This window comes from Micropterus dolomieu, linkage group LG21, assembly GCF_021292245.1.
Source record: "Micropterus dolomieu isolate WLL.071019.BEF.003 ecotype Adirondacks linkage group LG21, ASM2129224v1, whole genome shotgun sequence".
NCBI lineage: Eukaryota > Metazoa > Chordata > Actinopteri > Centrarchiformes > Centrarchidae > Micropterus > Micropterus dolomieu.
In genome coordinates this window covers 27,425,093-27,441,739 of record NC_060170.1, presented here as the reverse complement: position 1 = coordinate 27,441,739, position 16,647 = coordinate 27,425,093, and the positions used below count along the sequence as shown (strand labels likewise).

The window sequence follows — 16,647 nt, the reverse complement described above, 5'->3', positions numbered from 1 at the left end:
TTCAAAGCCAGGGTAGCGCACAGTTTTGTCTACATTTTAGACTACAAGGATTTCTCATTCTGGTCTTCACTTTCAGTAAAAGTTGGGTACTGTCTGATTGTCAGAAAATTTTGGCTTTTCTTAGTGACAAATACTGTGGAGATAATTTTATGTGTGATGATTTTAAAGCTCAGATTAAGAAAAGAACCTAAGCTATGGATGAAAGATGGGTAAATTGGAGCTCAGCAGCAGATGAAACATTCCACAAGCTCAATTTGTGTAATTAAACATGGAAATATGTGTATGGTGTTGGTTTCCAGCACTTCAAGATAATCAAAAAGTAATGTTTTTTTAAGAAAGTCTGACAACTATTCTATTTATTTTGGGAGATTAGAAACCAACTGAGCAATTTTCTCAAGTATTTTGTTATTCCTTTAGTTAATGGCTGCTGCTTTTGCAGGGGCATGCTTAGCTCTTTTCTTTCTTTTTTTCTGTAACTTGTTAGAGAGTGTGATCTTGACACACTACACCAACCCCAGTAAAAAAATAAATAAATCCACTAATCAGATAGCCAATTAAAAGGACTCCTGAAAAGTTTAATAAAATGACCTGCAACTCCTGTTTTTAAATGTATTTAATTATTTGTTGTTGGGCCATTTATATGTCAGTCTGAAACAAGTGTGAGCATGATATTTTCTTACATAGTTTGTGTGTGTGTGTGTGTGTGTGTGTGTTTAAGAAAATGAGTCTGCTGCTGGTGTGGGGTAAATGTGTGTTTTTGTGGATGTAATGATGTGAATTTGTACATGAGTTCACATGGTGAAACATGGGAGGATTATAATGAAGCACTGATGATGCAACATCAGTTTTCAGGTTAGTAACCATGGCAACCACACGACCCTGTGTAGGTGGATCTTTGATGTTAAAGAAAGCGGGTGGTGCTGGGGGACAAGAGGAAGGCAGATGTCTGCTAGAACACACATTGACTAGTTCAAACTTTAAACAAATTCCCTAAAAGCTTCTTGGGTGAAATCAACAACTCTTATTTCCCCTTCTACTTTTCAGAGTTAATGTTTTCTCACTGTCTATCACAGGTTTTCTCAAGTTTTTTGCCCTGTTTCCCCATTTTTCATTTGTAATTGGTATGTAATAAACTGTAAATTTGAGTTGAGAGAGAAATTATGTTATGTGATAACCTTTTTTTGTATGAGTTAACCTACACACAAAGCAATCTCAGTCCCACTCTGCTCTCATCTGTGACATCACGATGGTAGAAGGAGCTACCACATGCCATCAGAGCAGGGGCGTCCCTCTTAAACTTCAAGAAGCTCTTGAAAACTCATCTCTTCCGAGAACACTTTCTCTTACCCCTAACCTCTAACATGCACTTCATTTGCTCTTCTTATAGTCTCCTTACAGTTCTCTTGGATTGATTGCACTATTGCGCACTATTAGCTCTTACTAGTGTTTATAGTAACTTGAGATCTCTCACAGTCTGAATGCTTTATTCACGCTTGTAAGTTGTTCATCAAATATAAGTCGCTTTGGATAAAAGAGTCTGCCAAATGAGTAAATGTAATGTAATTTCTATCATTGCTTTAGTCTCACTGTCAAACTAATTTTGCCCAGACTTTTGAAAAGTTGGAAAAACTATATGCAATCGTGTGTGTGTATGTGAGTGTCCATATCACCCACAACAAATATTTTATTTTATATAGTCGGAATTACAAGCCTACCCTGAATTTATTTTTCCATTAATGAAAAACAAAATGGCCAGCACACCTGGACATTAACCAAGATTCTTTCCTTAAACAAAATATTACCTGAGTTTAACATTTTAATTAAGCTAAGGGGCTGCTATAAACCATCTGTATCCTATCAGCAGACATAACCACTAGCTCCTGAGGAAAGCCGACCATCTAGCAGCTGGCTTGTCTCAGGAGTTGGTGGAGACCAGACCAGAGCTGAAATAAGAGTGACTGTTGTATTAATGTTAACCCAATGTGACCAAAAGTCAGTTTAGGCTCACTGGTGACTCCTAGTGGTAGTGTAAAACAGACAACATGTCAGAAAGCAGGTAACGTTACTGAGCTCCTGCTGGGTGGAGACTGAGCTACACATGGTGACTGGTTTGGTCCGCACAATCACATATACTGTCAGGTTAGATAAAGTAACAACAAAAGTGACGTACTTACACACAATGTAGACATTTTAAGCGATGTTGGTCGCTTAGCTGTGAAGTTTTTCCATAGGTGACCATTAGCATGCTAACTAGCTAGCTTAGCTATGCTAAAAACGTAACGTTAGGATTAATGAAGATATTATTGACATCGCCTGTCTCTGAAAGTCACGCAATAATGAACCCATTCCTCCAAAATGTCCTGCAAATTAGTGAAGCATTCATCCACATGAGGTGTTACAGGCCCACAAAACACATACCTATCATTACATGTAAAGATACAAATGGTTTTAAACACAATTTTAGAAGTTATTAAGTGGCTAAATGGTTCTGTGGGTTAATTGCGAGTAGAGCACTTGTTGCATTGTGTAGAGAAAGTTACTTTTCTTTTAATTTTATCAGTTAAACTGAAAATGTAATTTTAATGCTAAAATTTAATGTTGAGTATTTACATTGTTTGTTTACTTATTTAAAACAATGTTTTGCTTTTGCTCTTTATTGTAAGATAAGCTGAACTATATTGTTACAAATAAAAATGATAAATATTTGTATTTGTATGCACCAAATTATATTGCAAACCTATAGACAGTATAGACCGCTGTCTGAATATACATATGTTCTACAGATAACAATTTATCACTTGGGCTGCAAGTGACAAATATTGTCATTACTTATTGATTCACCAGCTGAATTTTTGCTTAGTTAACGCATTGTTTTGTCTATAAAATGTCGGAAAATAGAGAACAATGCCATTTCTTTTCTGTCTTCAAATGCCTTTGTCTGAACAGTTCAAAGCTCACAGATACTAATATTTGAGAACATTTTCCATTTTAAGCTTTGTGCAACACTTTGTGTTTCCCTTCATCTTTTCTGATGAAACAAACTACAATTGGCAAAAGGTTAATTATTGTGTCAGTGATTCAATGCAGTGGTGAGGGTTAACTTTGAAGTCCCCATGGTGTTGTTCCGTGTTTGATCAAAAGTTGTGATTATGTGTTTTTACTCCCACTGTCACTCTGGCCCAATCGTTCTCACCCTTCAGGGAGTATCTGTCTTTCTTTTTCACTTTCTCTGTCTCTTCACTTGCTCAGAGATACAATCTATTCTCTCTGTCTTTCTCTCTCTCTTACACACACACACACACATGCGCGTAAATACACACTGGAGCTACACCCAGGTGGTGAGTGGTTGCTGGGAGCGATGACAACAATGTCCCTGGTGTTCAGACACTGTCACCTCTCCTTACTTTTTCTCCCTGTCTCCATCCCGTTACCTTGCTCTCTCTCTCTCTCTCTCTCTCTCTCTCATCTTGTTTTCTTGCCCCAGAATATTTTTCTCATCTTCTATTGACCAAAATAGAGTTGGAGGCATTTTAGATTCTCATAGAGTAACAACCATGTGTGCACCTGAAGAAATCGCTCAATTTCTCACCTTCTGTCAACTCCACAGCATGGCATGCCTTTTAGCACTGCTGAAGACTTTGCGACAGAGAGTTGTGACAGTGACAGAAGAAGATGACCATTGGAGCGGCAGGGTATTGAAAAAGTAGAGAAGAGCTCGACTGCCAGTGTTATTTGGTATCGCTCAGGCGGCTTTACTCATGAACTGTGAACCGTGTACATCAAAGAGGAAGAACAGGAATAAGAAGATGAGGGGGAGACGTGTGCCCTGCACAGGGAGAGAGTGAGATTGTGAATGAAGGTTCGGGGAGCAAGAGGAGAGGGAGGAGATGGAGGTTTAGTAGCTGTGGGTATTCAAAGCACAGTGTTCACACAGTGAGAGAGTGACTTACTGAACAGGGTGTCTGTCTCTGTGCCTCTCAGGCAGCTTAAAGCAGCTCTGCACTATGCTCAACGGGAACCTCCAGAGACTCTTCCTTGTCTCTTCGTTTTCCTTGTCTGGTAACCTTCTTCTTTTTTCCTCGCTGCACCTGTCTCACTGTCATTTGCTCTTTTTTCCTGTTCTTTTTCTGCCCACTCTGTGAGCTCCTTGTTGTTGTTTCATCTCTGTTTTAAAGCCCCTTTCACCCGGATCTCAATATCGTACCCTCCAACCTCCTCCTCCTCTCTCCCGCCCTCCCTCTTCCCTTGCGTTGTTTCCCTGTTTCTCTCTCTCTCTCTCTCTCTCTCTCTCTGTGAGGAGGGAAAACAGAATCAGCGGCCGAGCCACAGTGACAGCACATGCAACAGGGTGCAAACAGCACCTTCTCCTTCTGCACCTCTCCTCTCTGACTCTCATCCCTCCCCAGAGGAAGGCTACACTGACGAAAAGACGAACCCAGGAGTTCTGCCGAGCAGGTGAAGATCTGTTTTCCCACTCCTTTTGATCAAGAGATCAGAAGAGGTGGAAAAGTAAAAGAAACAGAGGAAAGAGGAGTTGAAAGATTCTCTTTCACAACCTTTTGAAGTGAAAAGGAAGACTTAAAGAAAAAGGAGACACACAAAGACTCAGACTAGTTCAGTAGGCAGCAGAGTTGAGAATGAAGTGAAGATGCCACCTGTGGCACTAGTTTGATTAAAGAACAGCCTACTCGATCTCAGTGTGGCTGCCCTGCTTCCCACATCTCTTTGACCACATTTTTTTTAAACACCAATGGCTTCCAAGAAGAAGTGGGCCGAGCGGAGGGAGTTGCGCAGGGATCGGCCGTTCTCCACACGGGATGATTCATCTGTTGCGTCCGGGACGTCTGGGCCAGGGCGTCCCACTACGAGGGGGCGTTTCTCAGAGTCATGGAAGAGGCTCAGCTCCAGAGGGGGTTCCACCAAGAGGGGGGCGCTCAACTCTCAGCAGCCACCGGTAAGATGTTTCGAGGATACACAGGCCCCTTCACGTTCCCCCCAAAGATAAATCAATGACCTGGGTGCTGGGAGGGAAATGGGACAGGAAAGGCTGCTGTCGAAATAGCACCTCAATGGGAGGGAGTTAAGCAACCTTGAGGGATTAGGAGGTAAATGGGGTAGAGACATTTGGAAGGTTAATTTACCAGTTTAGGAATGGGTAGATATTTCACTCTGTGGTGCCTTTTGCTAACTTGTTTGCTTGAGTATCTTGAGCAATAAAAGGTGTTTAGTATTACCCAAAGTAAGACACTGTGCAGTTGTTTTTAACAGTCTTCCATCAGCTGTTACCTTGGAAACCAGGTACTATTGCCTGAACAGAAAATCATGTTTATATTTGGGTTTATTTTATAATTATACTCCATAGTGTGAACTTTGCTACATAAACATATTAGATTACCATTTAGGTTTCTACACGTTCTCCTTTTCTAACTTTTGAGATGATGCAAGGTAATCAATGCTAGTAACCTACTGGAGCACCAACATTATCTACCAAAGACCATTGGTTATTTTGGTGTCTGTGCTCCCTGTACATAATGAGTGCATAGTCTGTAAGTGATTCAACTTATGAAATAACATACTCGGTGTATGAACCGGAGGTGAGAAGGGTGAATGTGTGTAATTTGCAAGTTTTCAAAGGCAACTGTAGGTTTTATGGCTTTGTAATGCAATGCAAGATGAACAGCATGAATAGCTTAGATATTTTACCATCTTTATAGACATGTGGTTATCAGCTATAAATTCTGCTGTCACAGAACTTATAAAACATGCACTTGTCTAAATAAAAGAGGGCATGTTTGTTAGCTTGGGCCAGCTGGTTTCAGTGGGATCAGGTGACTGGCAAGAATTATTCTGGAGGATTACTGTAGTTAAATAAACATGACCTGCTGCTGCTATTAAGTTGAATATCAACAGAACAACTGACAGCTGTGAGGCTTTCAATGACTTTGGCTAATTTCTCCAGTGAAGCTATTATTCATAGTGCAACATCACATTGGTAGTAGTATTGTAGTATAGTAGTAGTTTGAGGACAACTTAACGATTGGAAGAGAAACACTGCACTTACAAAACTTATGAATGATACACCCGAAGACATCTGGTAGTATTTCAATTACCTTTAAAGATTTGCCGTCAAAATCCACTGGGAGTTATTGAGAGAACTGTGACTGACTATTTGAGGAAACTGGTTGCACATACATTCCCTACTCTTGTCTTGCTATCTGTTACTCTTCTCTTTTTTTGTTTCACTCCATTCCCAACTTTTTGCTTGACTCCTGAAGGAGCTGTGGTGCTTGTAGTTCTTCAAAATTGATGGGCTTTTTTTGACTGCATCTGTCACGTTCGTGGGAAAGATTTCTCCATTGTTGTTGTGGCAGTGATGAAACTTCTCTGTGATGTTGATTTGGGTTCTCGGCCACTCTATTTTTGAAATGCAGAACTTCACTGATGTTTATGGATCAAGGTCAGACTTACTAAAGCTGGCTGCTAGCTGATGCTCATGGACTATCACACTTGGCAAATCTGTGGGGGGATATTTGGCATCAATATCTGAGCTGGGAGATGTGTGGGAGACAGAGATATGCATGGCTGGAGATATGAGATCCATTTCTGTTTTTTCAGTTGTGTCCTAGTAGGTAGTGCTATTTTGTATTGCACACATATTCTTTATATATAAATTTCAGAGTAAATGTTTTTTTAACTGGCTGTCAGATAGTTTTGTACACTATGTAATGTAAAGGTGAATTTGAAAGAACTGAATCAGTATAGAACAGGTGTGTGTGATTCTGTCTTGGTCTCTACCTGCATTTAAGTGTGTGTGTGTGTGTGTGTGTGTGTGTGTGTGTGTGTGTGTACACAAAGAGAAGCTAAGCTTGGTCCACTGGGATTAGTGTTGCTCGGATATGAACCACAGTGATACTAGAAAAACACCACTGCTAGTCTCAATTCATTAGACACTTGTCATCTGCCATTTGTAATGGCCAGGTATGCAAATTGAAGAGAAAATGAGAGAGAGATTGAGAATTACTCCACAGCTTTGAGAATCCTTTACTCAATGATCATATGCTGACTGAGACGAAGACGAGGAGAATTACAGGCCAAGAAAGATAGGAAGAGTGAGAGAGAAGAGCTTTAAGAGAATTAAAAACTGGATTTAAAACTAGGGTAGCAAATTTATTTCAGAAGCACCTTTTGTTATATTTGTTGAATTCTCATATTTTTGAAAATGAATTGAAGTTTTTGGGCTTTGACTGGCAGGGTCTTAAAAAAAACACCCACAGATGTTTTCAGTCTTGGCTGATTAGACATCTGCTCATTCTCATTGTGGGTGGGCCATTTATTCTGTGCTACAGGTGCAACAGAGCCAGTAGAAGAGTCAGGGAAATGTCAGTCATAAGCTGCTTTCACACAGAGATCCCTCAATAACCAGGAAAAATGTCCGCCAATATGCTGCATTCGCTCATTCATACTGAACAAAATATTGCAGCATTGCAACACTGTTCTGTCCCTGTTGCTTCCAAAGTTCCCGGCTCAGAGGCAGATCAAATCTGACCCCCTTTCCGGGCCTGTACCTTTTTATACAGCGCAGTTCGCTGTGTGAAAGCGCCTGTAGTCATTATAGTCTATATGCCTGTGTGAATAGACCATGGGTATAAATGCTCAAAGATTATGTCTGCTGTCACAGCGATAGGAGACCATTAATGGCAGATTAAATTGATAGGTATGATTGTAACTAATAACATTAATTATGGCTCAGATACACAAATTCTCAGTATTTAAGTGAGCTTGTGCATAATAACAGAGCCCAGAAACTGGGACACCGAAACAAAGAATAATTTATTACACTTGGGCTTTTCCTGCTATACATGTTGAACTGTCCTCAATGACAAACGTCAATGATCAGTATAACGTTGAACAGTCTCCACAAAAGCCTTACTCACTGAAATACTGCTGATTGGTATTCTTTGTATACTTTAGTTCTCGGGTCAGTATCATTCATGTAATGACATTTCAAATGAAGTACTATTAGTTATTGGTCCAATTCTTCCTTAAACCCGAGGAGTACGGCCCATGAAGCTGCTGGTAACGTTAATGTTGGTGTCCTATTGCCACCTTCTAAAGTGATTGTCATGTTTGGTGGTGCCACCAGTACATGTAATACTTGTCTGGACATGTTTTGCACACTACAACTATTTTGTTGAGATTTCCCTTGTTCTTCCAAACTTTGAACTTTAGCCTGACTGGTACATTGTATACATTGGAGTCTGATGTTTTATCCTCTGTTGGATGTGGATTTTGAATTAGGAACTAAGACTTGCTACAGACAAAGTTGTTACCTAATATTCAGCTACGCTGACTTGAGGAACTTTACACCAAAACTGGTTCGGATCTGTGGTTTAGAATAAGTGCAGCCATATATCTGACTCTTGGTCAGAATAGTATTTACACACCTACTGTTTCCACTTGCTGGGCTGTGTGTGAGAGTCTGTGAGAGTGTGTGATAAAGTGTGTGTCTCAGTTTGTGACATGCTTTTTTCATTATTGCCTTGTGAATGCCCTGCAGTTCATCAAGCCATCTGTGGATCACGGAGGCCTTCTGCTCAGCACAGCTAGAGAAATCCCCTGTCCCTTTTTTACAGCAAGACAAAAAAATGTTAAAGTTTGAATTGCGTATGTGGTGTCTGTTTGTGTGCTTGGCTGTGTGTGTATTTAAATATATGAACCAATATGTCATGATGATTCTCCCTCATAGAGTATGGCAGTTTGAGATATGGTAGTGTCAAAGCCTTGCAGCTCACATCATCACCCTGATGCTTTTGGCTGAAATGAGGCTCATTTATTTGTCACAGTAGGACCACAGTAGTCTTGAAAACAGACATTTTGCCCACTGTGATCACCCCTGACTTCAGAACATGACCTCAGAAACTCCCATTGCCAATTTGTTCCCTTTCCTCAGTGGTCTTTTTTTACTCTCGTTAGGTCCATTGGTGCTCTCTCTGTGTTTATTGAGATTTGTCAAGTTAAAAAAAACGTACACCTGTACAACTGCGTGAGTCACACTGGAAAACACCGCAACTCATGCGAAACAGCTGGCAAAATGCTGAACTGTCATAGAGAAGTTACCAAGCTAAAAATACTAGTAAAGGGAGTTAATGGTTGTGCTCCAGTATCACAAGAGAACAAGTTGCAATCTTGGTGTCAGTATCTACTTAACATGAAAAAAAATGTCATCTTCGCAGCAGTTATGTCCCACAACATGTTAGGTTAGGTTAACTTTATTGTCCCCAAGGGGAAATTCTGCTTGGGCACAGTGCAGAGTTGCTTCATAAAAAACATCACAAAAGACATCACACATCAAAAAACACATGAACAAGAACCTGAGAAGCATCGACATGTTGTACTTCACAAGAAGAAAATATAAACACAGAAGTAAAAGGACATTGTTGACAACACAGTTCCATGGATTAAAGTGCAAGTGCTAAAGTGCTAGTGTGGTTGTTGCACATTGCTCCATTGCACTGAAGTTTGTGTAAAGTGCATGTGCTAAAGTGCTAGTATGTTTATTGCACGTTGCCCTATTGCACCGGGATCACAAGTAAAGTGCTGAAGTGCTCACATATTTATTGCACACAGCTCTATTTTACATTGTTCAGCAGCTGTGTGTTACATGTTGTGGGACATATAGCTGTTGAAGCGGCTATAATCTGTATTTTTATATTCACAATGTGAAAACTATGAGACCATGTGAAAGGGGTCTCTCGTAGTGATGAACGTACAGAGATAGAGACATAGCCAAATCTGCAGCTCCCAACAGGTTTATGGAGCTTTATACTAAGTTTCAGTTGAGCTATCTGGCTTGCAACTCTACTGTTTTGTTTCAGTCTCAACGCTCTCATAGCTTCATTTTCATCCGCAGCAGGCAGCTGTTTCCAGTGAAAAGATCTCTACAAACTGGCTGAGCAAATAGCTGGTGAACGTAGTGGAACGTTAAGCAGCTTAAGAGCCAGATATTTCCCTTTGGAGTTGCTAGAGACCAAAAAAGGATTTAAAAGGAGAGTGAATATTGGTCTTGTGTGATCATACGTCAGTGTTGTGTTAACAACTTGTTTCCAGTGCCATTGAGTAGCCAAAAAAATCACTTATTGCTGACATAGTTGGGACACTTCAAAGTCAGCACGGCATAGCTTACCGGTAGCCTGTAGCTGCACTTTTCGAGACACCATGGCCACTACTGGAGTCGGAGATGACGGAGACATGGAACTGGAAAATCTTCCTGCTTTCCCTGAAGTCACCGGTGTGGCAACCTCAGGAAATTCTAATCCTGAGGCCTGTATTACGAAGCAAGTTCAACATACCCACGATATCTTATCGTTATCTGGCTTCACTAACACTAACAGTCGCGTTCAGGCTAATCGGTCACACGACACTGTTATCAGCTCTGTAAGTAAACACAGGGTTTCTCAATCCAGCTGAGCGTGTTCACATAAGGTAGTTAGGTAGGTAGATTTATTTTGTCACGATATAACAGGTTATAGAGTGAAATTGAGTTTGTAACTTGCTTCTACTACATAGCAGACAATATACATTAAAATAGAAGCAATTATAAAAATGGTCAACGGAAATAAACTATAATCAATGGAGAAGTGCTGAGGATGGATTGAGCTTAAGAGTCTGATGGCTTGGGGAAAAAAGCTGCTCTGCAGTCTGGTGGTGTGGCAGCAGAAACTTCTATATCTCTTCCCAGAAGGCAGCAGGGTGAACAGGCTGTGGCTGGGTGGGTACTGTTCTTTAGTATCCTTTAGACTCTGCATAGACACCTCACCTCACGGATATCACTGATGCTCGGGAGATGGGTACCATAAAAGGGGCTGTGTTTGTAGCAGACCAATCCCTAAGAGGTCCACTACCAGCAGTGTGGCAGTTTTTTACAACTGAAGAGAAACTATAATATTAGACACACATTAAAAGAAGTTTAACAATATCCAGGCTAAAAGCAACGTAGTTCCAGCAAATGCAGGAAATACAGTTGGCAAAAAATCGCAGACTGTGTGAATAGGTATGTTAATTGGCTTATAATATCAATTCCCCATCATTAAGGAATGAGTAGATGTGACTACAATTACGTTTTTGTGTTCCATTCAATTCATGTGTTGCTTAGATGTGTTCTTATGGTGTGTTTGACAATTTTTGCCTTATTCTTTCAGCTGCAACTGTGGTGGTGTGAGACTAACTTTGGAGCAAATAAAAAAAGAAATAAAAACATTGTTCAAAGTGGCAAGTAGGCTTACTGTCATATCTTATAAGTACAATAAGCACAAGGCTTCAGTGCTTTAATCAATCTCTGTTGTAGGATGATTTTGGTATACAAAAGCAGAAAGGTCAGTTTCACCCACAGCATACATAAAAGTTACTGTAGCCAACGCAATGCAGTGTGTACAGTGTGCATGACTATAAGCGCATGACTGTTTGCTCCAACCTACAATATGGGCGCCGAAATGAAATGATGTTCCGAGATCCACAACTTCAGAAAGTTACCTAGTAATACGTATGTAATAAGTGCAATAAGTACAACTGATTTTTTTTTTCACTGATTCATTGCATGAAAAAGGCCGACTGCTTGATTTTGTTATTGAAAATTCAATTTGTTCTTTTTGGATCTCCTGTACCCAGGGGAAACAAAACTGAAAATGTGTGAATGCTTGTGTTGGACTCTCATTACAATGAACCCAAGTGTGATATTACTTCATGAAGCAGACGTTGGAAAGAGATTTGTCGGTTCCTATGGAAACGGTGCATGGTTCAGTCAGTGATTTGTGCTGTTTTTAAAAGGAATGCTTTTAGAATTAAGATCAGTGACTTGCACATTTAAAAGTGTTTTCTGTGAGTTATAGTAGGAAATTTGGCGTTTGTTCTTGGGCTGATTTGTAGCATGATCAGCCAAGTGACAACTTTTCAACACATTTTAATTCTGAAAAACACTATTAATGGGTTCAGAACCCTGTTGGGTGCCTGAAAACTAGCTCTCCCACAGCTTAGCTCAAATTTAAGCCATTTGATCATGGCAGTGATATATCTTCAATATAAGTATCAAGTTTATTAGTATGCTTACTCAAACAACTAATATAACTCCAGTTGTCAGTAGTTACATGCACTTGCAAACAGAAATATTAACCAATATACAGCTATTATACAACTGTATAGTCTCGGATGCAGACAGTCATCAGTTTGTCATCTTGACAGAGGGGTCCTCGGATACAGTCACTGATAGACAGGGAGAATAGTGGGAAGAGCACACATTGTTAAGGTTTCCCCCACCTCGTTCCTGTCAGTCAAAAAGTTGGTGATTTAATTGACAGCTAAAGTCATCCAGTTTCTTGCTGTCCTTCGACGGTTGAGTTGTTACAGCATGAAGTGTAGCTCCTCTGTGGCTGCCTTGTCTTCCGATCGTTTGTATGCAGGGTTTTTTGCGGACCAGCATGATTGTGGAGTGATTCTCGAACAGAGTTGAGTGAAACACTGTCTTGCCCTTGTGCTTTTTTTCTTTTGATATGAAATAAAATAATAAAAAATAAACAACAATTATAAACAGGAGTTTAAAGATAGGGCTGTAGCTGTCAGGAGTGAATACTGGTTTTTGTACCAATTAGTTTCCTCTCTGCCTCACATTATTCCTGGTGGTGCATGCAGTTAGTTGGTAATATTATGTTTTTGTTCTTGTGTGTTCAGACTAAGCCATTTGCATCAGTACAGTTTGCTGCCATCTGAATTGATAGATACAGCTAACAGTTAGGTTTGAGTAAATTAGCCAGTAACCAGGGCGTACTGTGAGCAACAAGTGAGGCTGTAGCTCTTATGTTAAAACATTAGCAGGGTTCAATATTAATGTGTTTTTTTTCACTTGTCCGGTCGGGCTTTACTTGCCCATATACAAATTATTTGCTCCTTCTCCCTAGAGATGAACTCGTTAACTGTGAGTGATAAATTATCACAAACTTTGTTTTTACCTGCTGCCATTTTCTCTTCACTTCTACTTCACTTGTCGATATTTAGCTCTACTTCACTTGTCGATACTCGTTAGTTTGGTTGTTAATTGATACTCTTATCGGTTCTTTTTCAATACTAAATAATTACTTTTTCAAATAATATAGTATTTAAAAAAAGAAAAAATTCAGAACCGGATCAGAATTGAATATTTTAAATATAACTAAATGATGTTTCTAGAGCAGCAACAGTAAAGTTTACAACAGCAAAGTCATATATAAATTCATAATTTGTCACTGGAAACAATAAAATTGTTTCGCAAGTCAATCGCAGTGACCGAAATGACACAAAGTGCAGCGCTTGCTAGAAAATAGCGTTTACCTTGAAGACACCCGTCAGAGTTTAGGGGTGGGACCAAATTTGACGGAGGTGGCTGCCTTGAAATTCTCTATGCAGGAAAAACCCTGATGACTCCCCCTGTCTCTCAAACAACAGAGGCAGAACATCTTACTTGCTTTCCCAACCTACTCTATTTCTTTTCACTTCCAAACCAAGTGTAAACAGCGCTAAAGCTTCGGTTGCATCTTCTCTTTTATCTAGTTTCATGCACGATATAGTCGGTGTCTCACCTGCTCCAGAAGTGAGACAGAAGAGTTGTTTTGTCCCAGCTTTGTAACTTTCCCAGCAGCATTATCAGGGTCCAAAATTATCTTTTTGCTTTAACAGTCACTAGCCCTTTGTAAGAGCTTCTGTGTGGTACCTGTGTTCTAGCTGAGGTAGCCGCTCAGAGAGGCTTAGCCGTGCTGTTCTTCATGTTAGTGGCTACAGAAGTGTTCTGATATTTATATGTGGCGGGTGCTGATATGAATATAGCCAGTGGATGCACAGCGCTGCCTTTGTAGTGCTAGTGCTGCCTTTGTAGTCAGTATGATATGAGGATGAAAAAAAGACCCTGAAGGCTGCCTGAATGCAGTTGAATGACTCTCAAGGTGAGATTAAGTCTCTCCCCATAGCTCTGCTTTTTATGTGTTGGGGTGAAAATTATACCTGATGCAAACTGTATTTGTGATTCGATGCCTTACAAGTACATTTTGCAGCTTAGCCATTGTCCGTAGTATTTTTTACTCTTTTTTTTAGATACTGTTGTAAATGTAATCTAACACCAACTTATCAGTTCTTAATTTAACACATTTGTGCTGCTATTCAGGCACAGGGTTCTGGTTCGTACTGTGAAAGACTATGAATTAAGAGAGCACTGAGCGTTTCCCACAGGCCTAAAATATACTTGTGGTGGTGGCCGGTGGAAAGGGCCTACAAAAAGGTGTGTACAAAGATGGCACTGTCAGAGCGCTTAATCTTTCTAGTTTTCTGTGCATTTGGGAATGCCTCTGATGCTGGTCCATTTATTGATATTCGCAGACATGCAGCCAGGTGCTCCTTGGCTTTAAATTAACTATACTACTACTGCTGATAGAAGGCATAGGTTTGGGTACATTTCTAACAATTCACTGTTTTCACTGGCCAGCAGCTGCATGATTTGCAAAGGCAGGGCATACAGTGTAATTTAAACATTTACAGATGAACAATTAATTGTTACCGTCAAGACAGACGGGACAGAAATCATTTCAGTTCATAGTATTTCAGGTTGTACTGCTTGTGAGAGGTCAACTATAGCAGACCTGTGGCTTCCTCTCCTGAAATAAATTACTTTGTCAGTGTTCAACATTGAAATGTTGGTCATTTCGTCTGAGGTAACCACCTTTGAACCCTGGACACTGAGGGCTGAACACTTCAATGTGCTGGAACCTGCGCTCAGGATTGCTATTTTACATTTTTCGGTAGGAAGAAAGAATTGTAACATTTCTGAAGAATCTGTCCCACAGCTCTTGGAGCCCCGGTGCGCTCCTGGTTTCCGTGTCCCCTCGAGCTCCTCTCCTCCTCACTGGAAATGATGAAGGCCTCAAGAGCTTCTGGGTCATCCAGGTCTTGGTGAAGGCGAGCAAGAAATAATCAGGGTTGTGGGGTCTCACCTGCCTCCAGAATTCTCCTTAGAGTAGCAAGTGTGACCTAAAAGTGGAAAAAGAAAACTATATTAGAGATCACATAATGCAAATATCTGGGAGTGTTATTCCTTATCAAATGCGAGTCTTCGTAATCTACCTGCTGCTTTATGTGGGGAAAGTTCACATCTGCTCTCTAAAACATCTTTGACAGCATTGATATGCGCGGCAACACATCTGCTTGAAGGTAGAGGGCAGCCACAAAGCGGTATGTTGCACAGAAAGTGTATAGGCCTTTGGCCGCTGTGCATTTCTTGTGCTCACCTCCTTTGCTGGAGCAGCCAGCATGACTTGAGGGCCATGATTTTGTATGGTTAGATTGTGAGATAACCATCTTGCATCTTTCACTTCTTACCAAAGAGTAGAAAGACTGGTAAGTATGAATTAAATAATGATAAAAATGCACCTTAACTTTCAAGTGATGGATGTGGTGGCGTTGGATATCTGTGTGCCTGATCTATTTGCACACTCTAAAGAACAGGTGCAATTCCTGTAGATGGCCCCCGAAAGTAGCCATGTATCTGACAGCATTCAAGTCATCTTTAAATGTTAGTCTGTGAACAGCATGCGCTATAGAAACCAGCTAAGGAAAAATTGTCTGTGAGCTACTTTGTCACAGACAAAGAGTTAATGGATGGCTGAGCAGTTGCTCTGAGCCTCTAACATTGCAGTGGATGGGTTTACATTGGAGTTAGTTGAAAGCCTGGTGCCTCAGAAGGTACCCTTTAGCGTCTATATGAGACTATGGGAAGAAGAATGGGTTAACAATACCGGGATCTAGTTCTGCTCACACTACTTGTGCTAGCTGCTTCACTGACAACTCCTGCAACTGGAAACAAACTTGAATCTTGTTTGGTCTCTGAATTTCGTCTCACTGTTGACTGCAATTGTAATTTTACATCAAACTAACTGACAGTTGCAATTGAGGCTGTTCATCCCAAACTCACTCTACAAAGTTGCAATGAATTTGCATCTGTTCTTTAGTAAACAAGTTACTCGAGCTTCTCAATGAATTGTTTCAGCCCTAGTGCTGACGGCACATGATGTCAACTGTCCCTAATTAACATTAATTCAGTGGGAAACGTGATAACAGGTCAAATTTCAACTTTGCTGTTGTCAGATTTGTGTGTCTGTGCTGCACCAAATTTTTTGTGAGGAAAGGACCTGCTCTCTGTAACACTGCTGTTCAATTATGAGCGGAGTCAGAACATCCCAGTTAAACTATTATTGATATCATCTCAACATTTTAAGATGATAAACTTAATAGTTTGAACTAGGAACTAGCTCGTTCAGTTAGATAATGATGTAATCGACATTGCATATATTCTGCTCGTATATATTGTATCAGATCGGCCTTACTATCTGCTGATACTCAGTAGGCTATTAAAGGACTCGGATCGGGATCAGGGCCAAAGAATCTTGATTAGGGCATCCCTAATGATATCCCCAGTATCTGCCCACTATAACTATACTAATTAACAACTATGTTTTGCAGTTATGTTTATAAACACATTCATACACATTATATTTATAGAGACATCCTTCATAGTTATACACAGTCAACAGCGTGGGTGGACAGCACTTACGGCCTATTTGTAAGTCATTAGCCCAT

General features: G+C 40.3%; 1 protein-coding gene across 1 annotated transcript in view; it reads left to right on the top strand.

The window, feature by feature from the left end:
• Positions 1 to 2,036: 2,036 nt before the first annotated feature.
• The window catches only part of trpm3 (transient receptor potential cation channel, subfamily M, member 3), a 142,478-nt gene continuing 127,867 nt past the window's right edge, over positions 2,037 to 16,647 (top strand). The window contains exons 1-2 of the mRNA XM_046035827.1: positions 2,037 to 2,139; positions 3,608 to 4,954. Coding sequence (XP_045891783.1) covers positions 4,751 to 4,954 — 204 coding nt within the window. The 5' untranslated portion in view covers positions 2,037 to 2,139; positions 3,608 to 4,750. The remainder of the gene's footprint in view (positions 2,140 to 3,607; positions 4,955 to 16,647) is intronic.